The sequence below is a fragment of the Haliotis asinina genome, chromosome 1, assembly GCF_037392515.1.
Source record: "Haliotis asinina isolate JCU_RB_2024 chromosome 1, JCU_Hal_asi_v2, whole genome shotgun sequence".
Taxonomy (NCBI): domain Eukaryota; kingdom Metazoa; phylum Mollusca; class Gastropoda; order Lepetellida; family Haliotidae; genus Haliotis; species Haliotis asinina.
The window spans coordinates 22,701,590-22,723,623 of record NC_090280.1 but is presented as its reverse complement, the minus strand read 5'-3'; the positions used below and the strand labels follow the sequence as shown (position 1 = coordinate 22,723,623).

Below are 22,034 nucleotides of genomic sequence, written 5' to 3'. Positions count from 1 at the left end.
CCCCTGGAAACTAGTACAGAAACATTACTGGCTAACTTAATATGATCACTGACAAGACCATTGTTGGAGTATGACAGCAAGCAGGAACTTAATTGGTAGATAGATAGTTTGCGGATCAAAGCAAGGGCAGACAGCTTATCATTCACGATCAACTCAAAAGATGTTCTGTTGAAGGTCCAAGGTGTGTCCATGGAAGCATCTAAAAATGAAATACGTATGACACATCTGTCAGTGTTTTTAATGAATCATTAAGATGCATTGTAGATACATTCATGAAGCCAATGAGGGCATATCATTTGTAAGATGGCAGGACAATACATGATGCCTGGCAAACAAGGTTGTAGGATCAGGTGGGGGAAAAGCAAGTCACCAACCAATAGATTATCAAGATGTAGTCCAATTGTCATTAAGTATACAATCTTTCATAATTCAAAACTGAGAACGAATACAATGGTCTTTCCATATTTTTGTTACCTTTATGTTTATTATTTAGAGATAGTAGGGGTCTCAAACCCAAATACCTGTAATATTTAAAATGGCTGATGTTTTTCTGGCTGAGGAAATATTGTTTTCTGCATGAACCCATCGTGTAGAACTGATTCCTTTGATCTCCAGGCAGCTGCAGTAAATGATACCTATTTTGAGACAAGACTGATCCATTGTTAATAATAGGAACATCACCCTAGCTTCTAATGAGGTCTGTTCCAGACATTTGTGTCCAGGTGTTTTTGAGGTGGGGTAGTGATCACTTATGCCACAGGGACTTGTTCAATGCCTTGCATGGTCAGTGCCCATTCCTTGTGTCCTACATTGCGTCAGTGCTCTATTGTTATTTTTTAAAAATAAATAACTTCTGTGATGCCCTTTAACGGTATATAGTATTTTCTGAGTAATCCTCAGAATATATTTACTATAACAATATGATCTGTTTTTCTCAGTTGCGTTACTTGGGTTAATAGTTAACATGCTAATGCATTTAACCTCCAAAGTGCTTATTTATGGTAATGACGATTGTAGGTAAATAAAACTATCAATGTGTCTTGTACATGTCATTCTTTTGTAAATACACCTGGAAGTCTGTCACTCCCTGCGCTGTTGTTGAAATATGTACATAAGAGAGGAAACCAGTTTCTTATGTATTTGTATGCACTGTGAGTTGACTCCAATAAACTGCTCTATATGCTTAGCTTTTGAATGTTTTGTCCATTTAGCAGTTTTTTTTTATTTGCTGCAAATGTTAAAGTATCTTGGAAATTTGACGGATGTTGACAAAAAGTATAATCACTTCCATTCAAATATGAGGCGACAGGGTAGTCTAGTGGTTAAGGCACACTGAACACCTGGGTTTAATTCCTGGCATGGGCACAATGTGTGAAGGTCATTTCTGGTGTCACTTGCAGAAATATTACTGGAAAAGTGCAACGAGTAGCACAAAACTGAACTCACTCCCTCCCTCACTGTCTTCACAGTGTTTACACTGCTCCCAGCAATATCACAGTAAAGACACAAAGATTATTTTCTACCACTGTGCCCCTATGGGTAAATGGATGAATGATGAGTGAACGTAAACCACATAGTCCAGACAAGGGTCTTGAAAATAGTCAAAGATGCACATTGTCAAAATGTTGAGGCTTAGAAAGATGACTATGGAGGATTCCAAGTAAGTAGTGAACAATCCACTGTGTATTCGTGGGCAGGCAAGATTGAAATGACAGCTGTGACATCAAGTGGGCGTGGCATTACAATGTGAGAGAGCACGTCTTGACCGCAGTGTGTAGGTTGACATGATGCTATAGCCCTACTTTACTTCTCAAGGAGGCAAGATTTTATGGTCTGAAAAATAAACCTCGCATGAAAAGTTTACCAATGTTTATGGATTGAAATATCCAGGTATACAGTGAACTGCAAAACCCCTTCTTGATGCTGGACAGGTGCATGGTTGGCACAATGAAGTTCGTTTTTTTCTGCGAACTGATGGTACGAAAAAATCAACCTGTGGTTAGGTTATCGTGACACATATCTTTGCATAATACTACTGCTTGACACGAATGCGATGAGCCTGCGCAGTAAACGCGTGTGTGACAAGTAGGCGGGGCGGGAATGTAGACAAATACATTTGATTGCTGCAGGTACATGAGGTAGATCGGGGATTAAGCACGTGCAATACACGCTGACTGTGGCGTGAACTCAATGCCGCTTCTGTTTAACACGTGTCCCGCAGACACGATTCGCACGAGGAAATTAGTTAAATTGTAGGCGACAACCCCGTTTCACTCACTTTGCAAGTGGAATGTTCTGGAGGGCCTTTTCATTATATGCAAATTGGGGTCATTTGTCAGGTCGTGGTTCATGATGTGGTTCAAATAAACAAACAAACCTACGTGAGGCCAAACAATCTTCCTCGGACTGAGAACCCCGAAACATCGTTGAGTGATTCAATCTGCAGACTTGGGAATATGACACATCTGAACCGAGAAAAAGACACAGCTACACAGACTGATGAACAGACACAGGTGAACACGGTGCATTGGACTACGGATTGGAACGGATCTGTGGACAATTTTGGATTCCCATGAACCGAGTATAGAGACTTCATACGCCAGAGACATTTACTCGCGATCGGGAAAAGTATTAGTAGGCTCAGTACCGCCCCAAGCATAGCCCGTCACATCGCTAGGTTCCAGTGGTTTGTTTAGGATTGCGTGCTATGTTCTGACTGTCAGCCGATGCTCTTAAGGCAATTCGCAATAACAGTACCAATATACTCCCTACGGCTTATTGCAAAATGATTTGTAATGAATTCAAACTCTTGATTTCAACACATTCCACTCTTTCTATACAAGATCTGCTAGAAAACATCATAGCCATTGAATATGTCTCAAGTGAAATCCTTGAAATTCAGTTCAAATTCTGCACATGAGTGAGATGTGGAAGCAGCCATGCAAGACCAATTTTAGGAGTAAGAATTCATTTTTGATATATAGAAACGAGACAAAACTTAAACAAGGGATGGGTGGATGAAGTGAGTGAGTTTAGTTTTTCACCGCACTCAGCAATATTTCACCTGTATGGCAGTGCTCTGTGGATAAGCGAGCCTGGACCAGACAATCAAGTGATCAACAGCATAAACGTCGATCTACGCAAGTGGGATACGATGACGTGTTAGTCAGAGACCTTGACCACCTGATCCTGTCAGTCGCCTCTTAGGACAAGCATGGGGTGCTGAAGATTCATTGTAACCCGCATATTCAAGGATAATAAATAATAATAATACATTGTTAAAAGCTAGCAGACCAACTCGTTCACACAAGTTTTACTCAACCCTTGGATTACATGTAATAAACTATTCGTGTCGTATGAGGAATTTCATAGTGTGTGTCAAAGCCAATATGTCAAATGGCCATTGTAATTAAATGACATGATATTCTAATTTAATCAAGTAATTTGAGTAGAACCGACTTCTACAAGGCTATACTCATCAGAACCCATGCCAGTGTGGATGACTTTCTAGAATATAGACAGTGACACTGACATTGTAAGCAAGACCATACTGATTCTCATTACCCATGCGAGGGCGGTTGACGTGACTACAGACCATTTGAGGTCTCTAGAATATAGACAGTGGCATTGACACTGTAAACGTACTCGACCATACCGACTATTATAACCCGTTACGGAGATCAACTGTGTGGTTTCTAGAATATATATTGTGACAATTGTGCTGACGTATTAGATGTTAAGAACGTATTTCTACGGTTCTCAGTCACGTTTGGCTGTAACGGCATGACACTGGTGGCTGGGCATGTTAATGACAGACTGATAAATGAGTGGAAACATGAAGTAGTTGGAATACATATTTTAAGAACCAGCTTGTAATGACATCTTCCTTCCTGGTCATTAACGATCTATTACGCACAGCTCCTTTGAAAACTGTCTCGTTGTTTAGTCCGATCTGAAGCCATGCATAGTTAAGATTGTTTACGGCGCTACAGTACAGAAATACTCTGCTGTATTATTTTCAAGAGGAATATTTCACATTCCATCTGTATGACACCTTCAGCATTTCTTTACACGAGAAAGTGTGGTTCACTGATATCTGCAGGAAACGGGTTGTGAACAGTTGTTCAAATGTCAGCTGGTGTTCAGCTACAGATCACGATACGTCAGTCCTAAGACAAATACGTCCTGAGGAATACGTTCCGGGCAGAGTGATACCAATACAGAAATAGGATAGCAGTAATGTGAATTCTGAGCATTCCTGTACAATAAGGGACATGTGTGTCATGCCTTGTGTATGCAATAAATAGTTTGATCAAGCTTACAGCATATAAAACTAAAGTAAAGCTTTGAAAGCATTTGTGGGAGATATGTAAAACGGTTAATTGTTTTCAATAAAACAGGTTAAAGCTATATTGATTTAAAAAATGTTTTAAAGGTTAAGGTTTTATTGACTGAAAAAATGTTGCTAAATCAGTGTTGTTGATGTACTATATATACTGTGAGTAAAACTCAAAGCTTTTCCTTACAAGCGTCCGCTCGCTGAAAGGACACACTGTTCAGTAACTGCATACATCATGGCGTTATGAAAACATCAACGTTCGCCGGGTATGTAGAGGACAAGCAGGAACATATCTCATAACTGTCGATATCAGTACAGTCCTCTGTAAAAGAGGACATCGTGGAAAACATTTTCTGTTCACTCTTATTGGAGTGCTCATATTTTTCCAGCTGAAATTGTAAGGATTTGTAGATGTTGAACTATACTCTCCCCAAAAAAGAAAGTGTGCATGCTAAAAAATAACACAAATACCACAAATTTCCATGATATATAATTTTATTTCATGGAAATTTCATTACATCACAGATCAATCAATTTGTGATCAACACGAGAAATTTCATTACGCTACTCTTGGTGCCATGGAGAGTCAGACACAAGGGGTCTACCACAAAAGTCACACACTCAGTATCTAGTATGACTTCCGTCTGCATCGACTACTGCTGTGCATCTACTACGCCTCATGGAAGCGAACAGGTTAGCATGGGAGTGTTGTGGGATGTTATTCCATATTCTGATAAGCTGTCTTTGGAGTTCCACAAGCGTTGACGGTGCATGGGGAAGCCGGAGTAGCTGACGTTTCATTTCGTCCCATACGTGCTCAGTGGGTGAGATATCGGGCCACAGAAGAACATCCACTTGCTGTTGCTGCAGATACTGTTGAACAGCATGAGCTGTTTGGGGTCGGGTGTTGTCCTGCTGTAGAATGACGCCGGGGCCGTGATGTTGCAGAAACGGTACATCAACAGGTGCAAGCACTTTATCACGATATCTGGTTGCATTGAGGTTGCCATCAATAATGACCAGCGCAGTTCTGTTACGGGCAGTGATGCCACCCCACACCATGAGAGCCCCTCCTCCATAACGGTTTCGCTCCACGACAAATGGATCTGCGTAGCGTTCGTTTCGACATCTGTACACTCTCTGGCGACCATCTGATGATGAAAGATGGAAACGACTTTCATTTGTGAATAAAACACGTCGCCACCAGTGTAAGGGATGCCTATGATGTTGTGTACACCACTGCAGACGAACGTCGAAATCGGACGAATTGCAGGTCTTCGAGGACGTAAGCCGTATTCTCTCTGCCGGTTGATTACTGTTTGAGGATGCATCCGTCTCAGGTCAGGGATGTTCCTGGCTGTCGTCGTTGCCGGTTAAGGAGATGGGTGACACGGATATACCGATCTTGTTCAGGGGTGGTAACTCGGGGTCTCCAGGAGAGGGGTCGATGGACTAGCCTGTCTACAGTGTTACGGTGACAGTTGAAATGCTGGGCAACCTCTCTGTGTGTTCTGCCAGCTCTAATCATAAACACGGGCAAGGAGATGTTGATTTATTGTCAATCTTGACATACTAAATTGGAGTCGTTTCAACAGCAGCGCAAGTTTAAATGTGAACGATAGGAAGGCGTTACTTTTGTGTTTAAATACCCAAGGTTTCACACTGCTGCATGCATGTTCACACTCTCCAGGTGTAAAACATGCTTTTTCACAAACGTGCAGCACGTCATTTAACGTTACCGCAATTTTAACGGGGAAAACCGTTTTTGTGTTCAAAATAACTTTTTCATGAACAGGTTAACATTTTTTACACTTACGAAATTGTTTTCTTTTTTAGTTTGATCAATTTCTTCAATGCACGCTTTCTATTTTGGACGAGTATATATGGGCTTCACCTGGTACTGTGGTCCTCTGTTGAGGAAGATGAAGGGTGGAGAAACGTGTAGATGGGGAGCTGTACAGTCAGTTCAGACTTCACATGGTACCGTGGTCTTCTGCTGAGGAGTATGAAGGGTGGAGAGACGTGTAGAAGTGGAACTCTACCATCAGTTTAGGTGTCGCCAGGTACTGTGGTCCTCTGTTGAGAAAGATTGGGGGTGGAGAGACGTGTAGATGTGGAACTGTTCCCTCAGGACTCTCTCGTAATCATGTAGAGGTAAGACATCGTTGTTGGAAGCACGAGGTACATCACTGAAGTCATGGGATAATCTCTCTGCCATCACAGTAAGGTAGTCACCACATCTGTAATTACGACATTAGACTTATATTTATATAGATGATCCCGATGGCTGTTGTTCGGTGGTTCGTTATTTAACGTCACACTCAGTAATATTTCAGCTATATGGCAGCTGTCTGTAAATAATCGAGTGTGGACCAGACAATCCAGTTATCAACAGCATAAGCATCGGTTTACGCAATTGGGTTGTTTGTTTAAATATGATGTTAGTCTTCTGATATAAGTCGAGTAAATAGTCTTTACATAGACATAAGACTGTAACTGGACAAGTATATAATGATTTTCTTCCATACTACTCCAGCATTTAAGATACAAAAGTATATATATGTACCTTCTACCCTGGTCCTCTGAAAACGAAACAAAGGGAAGACTTAAAATGAATTAATCGTCTACATTACCACTTACTGAACACGAGTAAGTGAGTGAGTATTGTTTTTCTCTGCTTATGACAATATTCAGAAAATGTAACGTATTGGAACGCCAGGCTGAGAGACTAAGAGTAGTTTTATGTCACCTTTGGCAGTACTCCAGCAATATCATGTTGCGAACACCAGAAATGGGCTTCACACATTTTGCGGTCTTCAGCGTTGCGAATGATCGCTTTAACCATAAAGCTACTGCACTGACCTTTACTGAATCCAAACAACAACGAATAAAAGAGACATTTGCATTTGTGACAAGCATATGTTGCACAGGATCAGTTCTAACCCGGATCTCCAAGGTGTATTGTAAGACAGTGTATGGTTTGCAGTCATTATCATCTCATCCTACCGGGTACCCCTTCACTGATTGGTAAATTATACTGAAATCGCTGAAGAAATCAACTAGCATTACTGGCCTGTTATGACGAGCATACCAGTGGGTTGTTGAAGACCAATTCACTTTGGGGTCAGGGCGTGCTGCTTGAGGTGTGTTGGTTTGTGGAGGGGAGTGCACTGATGACTGAATGCGTTTGATTCATTTGATGGAAAGGATTCATATATTCACTGTACCTTTCACGTCCTTGCAGACAAGAACAGTGACTGCCGCCACCACAACTGCCACAGCAGTCAGCATAACGGAGTAGACAGCTACGATGGGGACGATGTCGTCTACGTTGACATCACCTCCTGATATAACACATGTACTTATTATTGGACACATATGAGATCCGTCGTTAATATTTAGGAGATAAACATCATGTGTTGGCCAATTTCCGGGTGTTATTGAGTATTTGAAGCACGGGAATGCATTTGGAACCGACGGCTGCAGTAATACACTAGTGTAATATCGCTTCACGTATGACGTCAAAATGGTTCACAGTTGTGACGTCACAATGCTAATGTTTTTACTAGACCTTGTTTGACTTGAAAGCTGAGAGTCCTCACACTGTAGGCAATTTCGCCGCAGTTTCTGTCAATTTATGCTGGCGAGTAATAAACATTAAACTCGTTAAAGATTTAGTGTCAAACTCACTTTCGCTCGTCTGATACCAAACCATTAACTCGTTTTATAAAAATGGTATTACACGGAAGGTCGTTTAGTATCCTCTACTTATTTTCAAATCACAGCTACTGATTGCAGTATATTTGGAAGAAATGCTTTTTGTAACTATTTTTTCAAAGATACTACAATTCATAATAAACTAACAGAGCCCTGTCTTCATCACAAAACATCAACTGAAGCGAGAGATGGACAATGGAAAAAGATTCATCCGTGAGGTATGAAATATTACCTTGTTCGTACTAAACACTGAATATATTTCGGACATCAATAATGGCCAGCTAAGATTTTTTAAACATAAGAAAATGGTATTTGTTCTAGGACCAACTTGTCAAAGAAACTACGATTCTTCATAAGGTAGGAGAGTCCTGTCTACATCGCATAACGGGAAAAGGAAGCAAGCAATTAACCCCCTGGATGCCACAGGGACATATATGTCCCTCCTCTACATACCTCACTTGGAAGTCCAATAAAATTCTAAATATACCACGCATATATAAATACTTCACAGTTTTGAATTCTGAGGGAAATTCCCAGTTTCTTGATACCATCCACTATTATCTCAGACCAAGCTAAAGTGCTTAAAATCGTCTTTCAAAATAGGCTTCATCGTAAATGTCGCCATTTTTCAAACTGTACAAAATCGAGATTCACAGCGTTATTTGCAGTATCTTTTGAAATGTGAAAATCGGATAATTACTGGGAGTGATGAATTTCAAAAATAGCATATTAATGATCACTGATATCAAGTTTTCATGTAACCAGTAATGATAATTCTGAAACGTCACCGATGTACCTAGAATCGGTTGGGATGTTTTCGAAAATACACTTACATGAACGTCGAAATGCGCTTTCCGCCATATTGGTTAGTGTTTACAAAATCACTTTTCGAGAAGACGCCGGCGCGCCTATTGCATCATGTTTTCTTCATAGTTAGCTGCGACAAATGCATCATTGAATTCCCCAAGCATCTTAGAATCAAATTACAAAAGGTCTTTGTCACCAATACCAACTGTCTAGACAAAACGAAACGAAATATACTTTGTAAGAAAACGAACGCTGTGCTCGATAGACAGCGCTTGAGTGAACTGTAAACAAAGAAAAATTCCAATTTTACACTGCGTAGCATTTTCGGAAAGTTTCCAACATCCAGATGTCTAATCATTGCTTACAATGGCTCAATACGTTTAGTATATTCAGGGGAAGAGTATCGTGGCAAAACATAGCAAATTGAAAATAGATACAATGAAATAATTTGGTAATTCATAAGAAACTGTCAAACTTTCAGTGCAGCGTGACGCCATGACTGACGCAAAATCACGCAGAACGACAACGGTACTTATCTTCATTTCTGGCTTCTTACGTCATTTACAATGTAAACGACAAGAACAGATGACACTACACAGATAGTCAGAATAATTCTGATTACTTACATCTCACATTTATATACAAAAGATCCCTGAATCAAGCAAAAAGTCCTCGCAAATTCCTGTGTACCCTTCTCAGCGAAGCCGCCATTTTGAAAGAAATCGGTCATCGGTAGTGATGTCACACGTCAACATTGTTGCACATATTAGGCAATTTCTTTGAGGTGAAGGTCGGTTGAACAAGAGTAAACACAATGCCCATACCATTCCGATTGCATTTTCAGTATTGTGATGTATATTTTGCATATCGTTCAGATATTTTTTCACGAAACTGATTTCATTATCTACATATATCCATGTTCAACACCATATCATATGTGGATATAAGGTATGCGTTTTTATTCTTTGAAAGCTTTTGATTGTTTGAATAATACTTACATGGGAAACTGACTCAGTAAGTGAACTATACCACATTTTAAACCTCTACACAAGTGTTGGAAGATCACACGTAGCCTTTACTGCAACATGTGCTTTAGTTCCCGTGATGTGCAATATTCAATACGTTGGGACAAATATTGCAGTTTCGTATGAACAGGTTAATAAACAGCGATTTAATTCCAACTTATAAGTAAAACGGATAATATCAATGAAAATGATTTTGCACATTTTATGAAATGTAGGGGCGCGCATACTACTATTTAAAGGAATTGTCTTGTTCATTGTATTGGTTTGTGTCATTTTTATAGACAAAACAATTATGAATATTAATTGACCAGGTGCGACTTTGTCAAAAACGTTTCATGATTCATTATCATTTTTCTCGATAATAAAGTCAATTCACATTCGATTAAAATATATCTGATGGCAGAATATCCATCTCAAACAATATTTATACGAAAATTGTTAAAAATATTTAAACCAGGTCATGTCTTAATTTGGACAAACCTTACGTCCATATCCTAATACTTCTGTACTGAAAAAGCGATCTCTTTGTACCTTTCATTGCATACTTATGATGGAATTGATTTCATAATCATGAGAAGAAAAGTCTATTTCCTAAATGAATATTCAATGAATAATCAGGTATTGTGAAATTTTCATTTATGCTAAATTGATGCTAGGCAGGTGCGCGTGTTGCTCACAATTAGATATGTAGTAGAACCGTGTAATTGTTGATAGGTTCAGGACACTATTTCAGTGATAAAACCATTCATTTTATATTTTGTCTAAAAAGTGTTGAATTCTGACACAGAAGCCAAGATCTTTTACACATTGAGTGGAAATTAGGTTAGATATATACTAATCAGCAACCAGAGTTGTCTTTTTCCGACGTCACAAAATGCACGAAACATGCCGTGACGTCAACTAAAATGTCGCATTATTTTCAGTTATTTCATTACATTTGAAATTGTGGCTGTTACTTCGTTAATAATGATGCAAAATTAATAAAAATACATCTACACAAACAGGAGAATATGGGAATCTAAGAACTAAAATATGTATCGGATAGGGACATCCAAATCGCTATTACCTGCTTTTTTATGTAGTACACTGGCATCTTATCTTACAAATTGTGAATCTACCAAACGGTATCCTCTCACATTGGGGAACTTTGTATTGGAATAGTTTGGTTCACTGTGAACAAAACATCACGAAAATATACTGTCGGTATCCACAGCAAATTCTCTCCATGTGATCGGAGTTACATTGACCTAATGTAAACCATAGCTGAGTTATGCCCCCTTATCTTTATACGTGCATGAATACTGTGTCGACGTTTGACGTCATGGTAGAAAATCGATTTTTGACATTTATTGCAGGTCATTTTTGATTTTGTGATTATGACGTTATGCATTAGTACATACATCCATTTCATATACACTTATGTCGTTCAGATATCAAGCTGTATTTTCTTCGCTCACACTTTCCGCAAAGATGCCAAATTAAAAAAAAAACGTAGCAGAGTGCTTTTATTGTGGTGCGCGATAAAAAACGGAGAAATTTACTGTTTTTCAACACACACAAAAGTTTTGGACAACTTTTAGCAGTGTCTATTTCTCAGACCCCTGAGGTAGCCGCATATATATTTATACCAACTGATGGGAAATTAAATATTCTACATTTCTGTGCAATTTTATAGCCGTACGCAGATCCAGTACCACGCGAGCGCAAATCTCGCAAAACGTTCACTTTTCAAACCTTACGAAAATGTGCGCTTGAAAAAAAACTCAGCATCCAGGGGGTTAATGAAGAAGGAAGAATTATCCGTGAGGCACGACGGGAAGTATAACCGTTGCATCTGTCCAGGCTAGTGGATCTGTTATCACTGAACCCTGGTTATGTTTCGTGACTTAATTTATAACAGGAATGATAAATGATAAAATTGTAATAAATAATAAGACTCATATGGCAACATTTCTTGGCTCCGAATTGACACAGTTCACACAGTCCTTAAGCACGCTCGTAGTTAACCTTGAGACACCAACCTTCTATTTCCTGGTAGCTGCCGTCATTTTCATCTTCCCTGTGATACAATACCAGACTGATGAAAGTGATTATTGAACACGAGGAAAATGTGAGGAAATGAATATTAAACGTGATAAGGACATTATAAAGATAATTAGGTCCACACAAAGTCACTGACACAAAATATTACATTATGATGTGGATTTTGTGTAGTTTCACTCTGAAGTCGTTCAAGGTCACACCGTTTTGTGGAGAATAAATGAGTGAGTATTGCTTCATGCTGCATTAATTTGGCAGCTATTCGAGGCGATGAACTGTTTATTCATTTCATTTGAAACTCACCGATAATCAGCGTATCCTGTCTCTGAAAGTTACAATATTCTGTGGTTAATGATGAACTCAAAGGGATGGTTCTTTGTCCACCCTTAATGATTTTATTACTGCACGTCGATATGCGACTTTGATACTCTTTAAACACGTTTCAGAAATTACAAGTGTACAAGAAACTGCGCTGAAATAAGTAACCACCATTTGTCGTGAATGTTCAGATGTTCAGAATGAATAAAGAAAACCAGGAACTGTTACTCATAAGTGATACATTAAGTATTTAATGATTCATGGGTACCCTTTTAACCTTTGAGGAAAGGTCTTCTGATGTATTACATATTTCATTTAATATGTTAGAAATGACTTATGACACCAACCTTCTATTTCCTGGTAGCCCCCGTCTGCTCCTGGGTCCCGGGTGTAAGTGACAATGCTGAGGACAGAATTTTACAAAGGTTAAAGTTTGTCCAAACAAACAGTTAAACACACTGGAACGTAATTGCCTCACAAAATCTATTGCATACATGTAAACGTGCTGGAAATTTCATAATTGTAGTTTCCTAACGAAAGTGATATAACTGGAAATGTTTTTACACCGGCAAGACAGACTTGAAATGTCCTGTTGCTGACTCGGTGCTAACTTGTACATTCACCAAAATTGTTTTAGTCGTCCAGTGAGGAAGCAAGTGACCACTGGTGAAGTATAGACCAAGAAAGACCAATGACCTTGATGATCGAGTCCTAATTCGTCTGGAAACATGTAATACCATGACACAGACAGAAGAACTCTGTCAGTAATAAAGACTGGCGAGTCCGACTCTCCACTATTTTTGTTTGTTTACTTGTTTTTTTTAAATGTTGGACACAGCAATATTTCAACTAAATTTGGTGGGATGTATATTATTGAGTCTGGACCAGACAATGAAGTGGTGAACAGTATGAGCATCGATCTATGCAACTGAGATACAATGGCATGTGTTAACCAAATAAACGAGCCTGTCCACCCGATGCCGTTAGCCGCCTCCAATAAACATGGGTTGACTCACCCGGATTTCACTGGTTCCTATCCAGAACCATTAGAATGAGACTGTACCTGTGGTTTTGAGGAACAGTCACCGATCGACGTTATCAACAGAAAGTATACCGTTGTCGTGCCACATTTTGGACGCCATCATTTGACGATATGAACCAAATCGAAAGTCTTTCGATTATTTGTTATGACAAATTTGAACTGGAGATCCTTATGCAGGAATTGATGTAGTTCTACTAAATGAATGGCAGAGGATTCGAGGCTTGATTCCCATTATAAGGAGACTGAGGGATGCGAGCCATAAGACAGGCATTTAGGTACTAATGTGGTCGCAAACTCAGGCACTCGTGTCATTGCGAGGATTAAAGATTTTTTTAAATGTGAAAATTTTGAGATGACCCCCAACTCTTCACAGTACATTAATTCTAGACATAATGTACTGTGAAGCGTTTCAAGTCACCTTTGGTCGCTGGTGGTGGTTCGTCTAGTAACCACAACCATGATTTGAGAAATGCGTCACAACCCAGTCGGTGACGCACTGATGGGAACCATACTTACAGTCCATGTTGATGTTCACGTTTGTGTGTGTAGACCGGATTGATCGTACTTCGTACTTATCATGAAAAAAGGTGGTGGTACTGGATTAATATGCTTGTGCATCCACAAACGTCAACAGACATGAAAGCTCAGTCTGCACTGTCCCCACAAAGGTATGACATAGTATAAGGGACAAAATAGCTCCTACGAATGAGCACAAACTGGTGATGAGTCTCAAGAGTTTAGCGTACAAGGGTACGTATTTATTCCCAGCCACCAGCAGCCTGATCTGTGGTATACTATCAATTAACACTGTGTCAGAAACTTCAAAGCCATAATACTCACCGATTAAGAATGTATCCCCTCCCTGAAAGGGAGTAGACAATTACACGTGCAAAATGTTAGATGACAAATATACGATCAACGAATTGTTAGTAAAGTTGCACAAAGGTGAATCATAAATACAAAATTTAATTGTGCAGAACAATATTAGAGTCTTTACAGAATTTGTAGGTCAAGAAAGGGAACAAAATATCAAGTAGATACAACACAGGTGGCTGTTATTTCACATGACTTCTCGGATGAGTTTATGTCACTCAATAATGGTGTCTCTTAAAAGGTATAAACACTACGTTAAAGGCTGGACTCAGGTTCCTTTTCTTCACAAAGAGGCGACTTTCTTCCTTTCTTGTTACCACCAACGGCGTGTTTAAACTCAATCAAAATCGAACATAAGAAAATAGACTAATCTCCTGTGGCATAAATCCACTGATTTAAATCAAAGACGAACATGATAGTATGTGAGTGTGATGTGAAATACTGGTTTTCTACCGTTACACTGAGTGGTAATGAATATCATAATGGAAGTAGTATATATACAAGAAAAAAGAATACATTTCAATTAGCCACCATCCCATCATTTCAGATTACACACCATTTACCCCCCTTTGTGAATATTTACAAAATTATTATAAACTTGTAAATGTAGACATTCTCGCAATGCTGAGTTATGATCATACTATAGTCAAAGTAAAACAATAAACTTTAGTATGGGTGAATATATCAGTTATGAGGATAAAACTATATTCACCACTTGCCCAAAAGTGGTATAAATTATGTACTATATAAAAGAACACTACTTTTCAGTTGTACTTTCTTCTTCCTTCATTTTTGTAGCTATTCCGGTTGGATTTGTTACTAAAATGTTTAATCAACTATTTCCCAGTTATACCTGAACACCGTGCTTTTGACATCCCAGGAAATAACACATGCAGGAAATAATCCCAACATACCTTAAAAGTATTTGCAGTTGAGAGTGAGTTTAGTTTTAGCAACATTTCAGCAATAGGACAGGACAACAGTAATGGGCTTCACATATTTTTCCTATGTCGGAAATCGAACCCGGGTGTTTGGCGTTATGAGCGAACACTAACGACTGGGCTACCCCACCGCCCCTACTTGCACTTGGAAGTGCGAAAGAAGTGCTTTTGAACGTATGCATTCCATGGTTATAAGGTCAAGCTGGATCATGGCATAGCATAAATATGATAATACCAGGTACAAACAAACATGAAGGCATGATTCTAAAATACCGCGGTGGAACACTTTTTCATTCACTCTCACATCACACCGTATTACCCCTGAGTCTGTGTTTTCTACAAACAAGCACTATGACGACAACGGCGATGACCACGATCAGGACCAAACAGACAGCAGCCACGGGGACCATGGAAACGACACCAGATTCATTAAGCTCACGTGCTGAAACATTTAATATGTACCATGCAGTTTAGTATGTGTCTAATCCTGTTTTAAATGCAAATATGCAATACCTTATCTACTATATCGGCAATACCGTATCCACTTTCTGTACATGTCCATGGCACTTTCTTTCTTTGGATGTCTCTCAATATTCCACAATACGTAATATTACAAAGGGTATACGGTGGCACTTCCAAACGACATTTAAAATAACATTTCCTTTTGTCACTTTGCATATCATGTTTTCTTTCATGGTATATTTTCAGTTTATAGGGCAAGCAGAAACATTTGAGATTGTTGGACTGACTGTCATTTTGTTTTAGGCCGCTTTCAGCAATATTCTGGCAACATCACAGAGGGGTCCACCAGCAATGGGCTACACATGTGGAGATTCGAAACAAGGTTTTTGGCGTCATGAGTCAACGCTTTAACCACTAGGCTACCCCACCGTCCCTGTGATTGTAGCTGATAACTGAGAAACTTGGTGTAATCTTTCTATTGTATTATGGTCAAAATTGAATTCTTAATGAATACTACGAGTTGAAATGATTACTGATTTTGAATAGTGTCATTCCAAGTTTTGTCCAAATACAACTTTAAATGTTGCATATTCTGTTACTAAAGAATGTGTGCAGGTCTTACTGATGACCTCCAGTGTAAGGTTGCGTGATGCACTGCCATGGCTGTTGTTGACGTGACACGTGTACTGTCCAGACAGAGACACATCTACAGCTGCTATAGACAACACAGCCTCTCTGTGTCCTGTAATCACCACCTGTCTGGATATCTCCATCCAGGTTACAGAACAGGCAGGGTTACAGTCAGCAGAACATCTCACTGTTACAGGTTTCCCTTCTTCTACCTGCAGCTTGTCCCTTGTGCCGTCAAACTGTATCTGGTCAGGTCCATCTGGAATGCATGTGAGATGGTCAGAAATAATAATTTGAAATTTTCTTCTGTCATAACCCTGCCACCATATATCTAGTGTGGCTGTCTTCCAAAGGGATTCAAGATTGAAGAATGATATTTCATTATAACTAGAATCCCAGCCTCGTGTCTACTGATATCACACACGTGGATAAAAATAAAGATATCCAATGGAAAGCCATTGTAACTCTATCAACCCGTGTTTATATAATTGATATCAGTAGAGGCGAGGGTGATAATCTCTATTGATACGTATACGTGCAGAATGGCTGAGCAATTGCAACAGAGGACACGGCTTGATGATGAATCGGATCGGAATTCTGTGGCGATATCTCGAGACATCATAGCTCGGGTCTTTCCATAAAACATCCGTTTCAGGAAGTTTGTAGTTTCTGAGTTATTATTGAATGGGCAAGCTGCAGGTTCACTTGAAGTTAGGCATTAAACGTTGATAGTGACAACGCATGGAGCAGAATCAGATTTTCTGAGGATTGTATATGAAGAAACATCTGGCTTCTGTTATTGTTTCAATATTAATCAACCTGAACCTACATAAAACATTGAGAGTGTATCCCCGACTCCAGTCTGACAATAGTCCTTCTTCTCCAGATTGACAGGAGTACACTCCCTTTTCCTCCTTGGTGACGTGGTCTACGGTCAGGAATTGTCCGTCCACCTGCACTCTGTTGTCTACACTGCTGTCTACACTCCTGTTGTTTCTCCTCCAGGTGTAGGAAGTAGTCAGAGTATACTGGTACCGAGACTGGTTTGGAGGAAGACTCCGGGAGGTTGTGGAGCAGGTCAGGTTGACAGGATCACCGGATACAGGGTCAGCGACAGTCGTGGTGATGTTCGGTTTTGATGGTTTCCCTGTGAAAAGTTGAATGGAAATGGTTGTAATCTTGTCCTTATTCTTTTTAATTATTAATAACATATATGAATATGTAGTATGTATTCAGTGACATTAAGTCACCGTCATGCGCCAAAATGTCGTTTGAACAGAAAGTTTATTTGAATTGATCTTAGTGAACGTCAAATGTTCTATCCATTCCCAAGGAAGCAATAGCAGATGGATAGTGAATGCAGTGAGGCAGAATCCCTGACCACGTCCGTGATACTGTTCATAAAACGTCTGTAGGGAGAGAGGAAGGTCAGGTGTTATAAAACGTCTGTAGGGAGAGAGGAAGGTCAGGTGTTACAAAACGTCTGTAGGGAGAGAGGAAGGTCAGGTGTTATGAAACGTCTTTTGGGAAAAAGGAGGGTCAGGTGTTATAAAACGTCTGTAGGGGAAAGGAAGGTCAGATGTTATAAAACGTCTGTAGGGGGAAAGGAAGGTCAGATGTTATAAAACGTCTGTAGGGAGAGAGGAAAGTCAGGTGTTATATAACGTCTGTAGGGAGAGAGGAAGGTCAGGTGTAGTAAAACGCATGTAGGGAGATAGGAAAGTGAGGTGTTATAAAACGTCTTTTGGGAGAAGGGAGGGTCAGATGTTATAAAACGTCTGTTGGGAGAGAGGAAAGTCAGGTGTTATGAAACGTCTGTTGGGAGAAAGAAAGGTCAGTTGTTATAAAACGTCTGTAGTGAGAGAGGAAGGTCAGGTGTTATAAAACGTCTGTAGTGAGAGAGGAAAGTCAGGTGTTACAAAATATCTGTAAGGAGAGAGGAAGGTCAGGTGTTATAAAACATTATGAAAGTGCCATCGAAGAAGATTGGTCAGTGTCATAGTTTACCCTTGAACGATAGCAAAATATAAGAATATAATATATACAATATATTTCATCTGGATTCTGTTACAGGATGAAGCTTTATGGTGATGTTCATCGCTATCGTAATTAGTTCTTGCAATGACATTTGTGTAAACGACATTAAACTATAATGCTATAATGATAAAACTATGATAAGTATGGATAACTATTTCGCAGATTATCTGCCTGTGACCGCCATATTTCTATCAATGTGTCTCAAAAACTAGCTTTTGATGCTGATTTTATATTTATATTTATATTTACACTGTATATTTATATTTGGTACTCAGAGTGTCTTCACACTTACGTAATACAATAAGAAGTTGAGACATGCCACTGTTATGGGTGGTTAAGTTGTAGACTCCGGCGTCCTGTACGTCAACACTGTGGAATGTGAGATTGACTAGCTTCCTCCCCTCCAGAGATGTATTGAAAGTCAGCTGAATCCTCCTCCCGTTGTCTGTGTGTGTGTTGACACTTGCAGGCAGAGGCTTATTGTCATCCATAATGAACAGGACAGTGGAATTAGTTCTGTTGGGTTTCTGTTGTTTGTATGTGATAGATCTTATCTTAAATTCCGTAACTGACTGACTGACACTCCAGGTCATGTTGACACTTTGCCCGACACGGGCCACGATGTTGGTATAAGAAGCTGAAAAATATCAGCATAATTAGTACACGATACAGAATAGAAACATAAAGGCCAACTTTGAAAAATAAATACACGTAATTGCATATTTGATCTAATTTAACTGATACAAAGATGATATCGTGGTGACATTGTCATAAGACGCCCGTTCAGTGAGCTGTCGATCACCACTTCTCTGTACTATGTTATGTGGATTTCTCTGCCATTCTTCCTACAATGCATTGTAAACGTGCCGTATTTTGACTACGATGCAAACATTAAGATGTTGTATCTGATTCTGATCCTACGATCTGGAGGGTCAGGGCAAGGCACTGACGTTTGAAGCGAGACAACAATGACACGAGCTGTGTATGCGGCACCGCCATGTCATGTTGAACTTTCTCTTTCAGTTGAAGAAACTGACGTTGAAGAATTTGGTCCCTGCACCGGTTCCCTGAACCGCCATCACGTACATCTTCCCAAGTAGGATATGATTCCCCACACTATCACACGTTCGACACCAAACCTGTCGACCTGTCGGAAAGTGCTGAATACCTTCACTTGACGTCAGACGACAGCCTACCATCAGTTTCAGCATTGAGGGAGAATTCACGAATCATCATTGCTCCAGACTCACCGCCATTTTCTCCATACCTGCACGGTGTTGCTCCATGCTACACGTCGTCATCGTCGTCGGTGCAGACTTCTCAACATAGGAACAGATACTTTGGTGTCTAATTTCATGCTGTTTGGTCGGTCAGCAGCGCATACAATGCACATGTCGAGCAGTATCGGCGGTGGTAGATGACGGTGAGGTAGATGAAAGACATGAATGTTGCGATATTTTGCAAGACTCTCTACTCTTCTCTACCACTTCTCGGGTGCGTGAGTGCGTGAGTGCGTGAGTGCGTGAGTGCTTGGTTTGAAACTAAGCGTCACGTCGCGATCGGCAATATTCCATCAATATCGTGACGAGAACAATTTAATTTATATCTATATTAAAATCAACACATTTAGAACGTAAGCGCTGCCATCAAAGGACAGTACAACTATCACAACTCGTAAGTTACTGGTACGCTATCATGGAAATAATCGCTAGGTAAAAAAACATAGATCACCAGCATCTGAACGTTGATCACCATGCCAGGGACGAGTGAGTGAGTGAGTGAGTGAGTCAGTGTGTGTGTGAGTGAGTGAGTGAGTGAGTCAGTCAGTCAGTGTTTTAGTTTTGCGCCGAGTTTCGCAATATCCCAGCAATAGTGGGGAACACCTGAAATGGGCTTTACACATTGTACCCATGTTGGGAATTGATTCCGCATGGAAGGCTTTACCCACAAGGCTACCCCACAGCCATGGTTGCTTTCAGGTGGTTAATATAACGCGACGTGATTTGCAAATGCAGTCTGGTACGTTCCAGTTTGGAGACGTCGTTAGGCGATGTTGCGACTGGCGTCTTTTTCGTCTTTTCCCCAATGTCATTAAGTCAACAAATGTATAACAGAAGCTGACTTTCGTTATCATTGATGTTTGTAGCAGCACATGACTGCCACAAGCCGCCCCGCTTGTTTTATTTTAATGACAGTTTTCTGAAGTACATGCCACGAACGTTTAGGAAGTATTCGTTTGGATTTACGAACTTCTGACTACCGTAGGTTGATAGAAATTATTCTATTCGTACAGTATAAACCGTTTCTTCAACTCACTCAACACTCATCATGATATACAAGTATGGTTCTCAGTTGGGCGCGCGGTGTCCCGGTTTCAGATTTCGACCAAGAGCACGTGTGAATGAATTACCAGAAAATAGTTCGCAAAATAGTGTTTGCGAAAGGAGCGCATTCTGACCTAGCTGCCGCTCCCGTCATGCCTCCCTGGGCCTTTTTTCTGTGCTTGTGTATGACATAACAAATTTTACCTCATATTGTGGTCTTGGAGGGAGTCGAGTAAAATGGGTCAAGTGGCTTGTTGACAATGGCTTGTTGTCTAGCAACACCGGACCTTGCACACCATATTAATCACTGGTTGATGATTACTTCAGTTGAAGTTCTGTCGAATATTTCGAAAAACAAAACACCAAACATGTTCAAACGTTTCTGCCAAAACATGACAAACTTAGAACACACCTTATACCTAACTGGAATGATAAAAAGTAAAGATAAACGCTTACCAGCAAATTCCAGTATGCCTCCAAAGAAGATCACAGTTTTCAGACAAAACAAATGAAAAAACATAATAGGTGTGTTTGCTTTCAGTGTGTTGACTACTACACAATACTTCAGATGATTCAGATAACTATTTGTTAGTCAGGACTGTGATGAAGTATTTCCGTGTTATTAAGGGTCATCGTGGCACTGTAAAAACGTTTAAATTTGTGGAGGAAATGGGGAGCGAAAACTGCATATAGACACCGTGTTGTAACCAGTGAGAAACACAGGAGGACCTGCTGTATTACTCATACGTTCTCGTTGTTGCACGCCCTTGTGTGTCCTTGTATATACTGGCAATCAAGGCGACTAATGGGATCGGGTGGGCAGGCTCACTGATTTGGCTGACACGTTATCGAATCCTAATTGCGTAGATCGATGGTCATGCTGTTGCTCACTGGTTTATCTGGTCCAGACTCGATTATTTATACACCACCGCCACACAGCTGCACTATTGCTAAGTGTGGCGTTAAACATCCAGGCAACCATGTTGATTATCATCAGGATCATTGTCATGTGAATGGTGTGTCTTCTTTAGGGTTTAGTTTTTCAAGCCAGTTTCAGTGTTTACGTTTGTTCATCCGAGCTGCCCGCCCACCACAGAGTATTACAAAGAAGATGCTAGAAACTAAAAGGTACCAATTGCAAGGGTACTCAGATGATATACTCCAGCAGAAAAACTAAAAGATTATTTTTCACCACGATGGCCCATGAGCCATGCCGTCTTGGCAAATAATAAAACTGAAATTATGCCCTCAACCTCCTGCGTAGACTTCGTTCAAATCAAAGGTACAATCCAGCTTGATTCGTTATTGATTCATCAGCGTTTAGAATACCGGTCAAATAATTGGTGTGGTTAAAGTGAGCACCAATACTGAATTGCCATCGTGTATTTTCTAAAAGTCTACGCCTTACTATGTCAAGAGAAGTTCATTTATTACCGTCGTCTAAACCAGTTCAGAAAACAATGAACTTCTTCACCAACC

At 40.0% G+C, this 22,034-nt stretch overlaps 1 protein-coding gene across 1 annotated transcript; it reads right to left on the bottom strand.

Moving 5' to 3' along the window:
- Positions 1-4,960: 4,960 nt before the first annotated feature.
- LOC137260034 (uncharacterized) lies at positions 4,961-21,075 on the bottom strand. Its single transcript, XM_067797756.1, has 13 exons — positions 21,012-21,075; positions 18,524-18,868; positions 17,024-17,341; positions 16,187-16,453; positions 15,422-15,544; positions 14,129-14,150; positions 12,594-12,649; positions 12,232-12,253; positions 11,910-11,965; positions 7,567-7,683; positions 6,906-6,921; positions 6,407-6,579; positions 4,961-5,490 (listed from the first exon to the last, which is right to left on the bottom strand). Exons 1-13 carry the CDS (start codon positions 21,073-21,075, stop codon positions 4,961-4,963), a joined length of 2,109 nt encoding a protein of 702 aa, XP_067653857.1.
- Between the last annotated feature and the right edge of the window lie 959 nt (positions 21,076-22,034).

Coding starts and splice junctions, on each gene's coding strand:
- LOC137260034 (XM_067797756.1), bottom strand. CDS start 21,075: ATGTTTTTTCATTTGTTTTGTCTGAAAACTGTGATCTTCTTTGGAGGC. Junction 16,454..17,023: donor ATACACTCTCAATGTTTTAT/GTAGGTTCAGGT, acceptor CATGCATTCCAG/ATGGACCTGACCAGATACAG. Junction 12,254..12,593: donor GGGCTACCAGGAAATAGAAG/GTTGGTGTCATA, acceptor TGTAACTTTCAG/AGACAGGATACGCTGATTAT.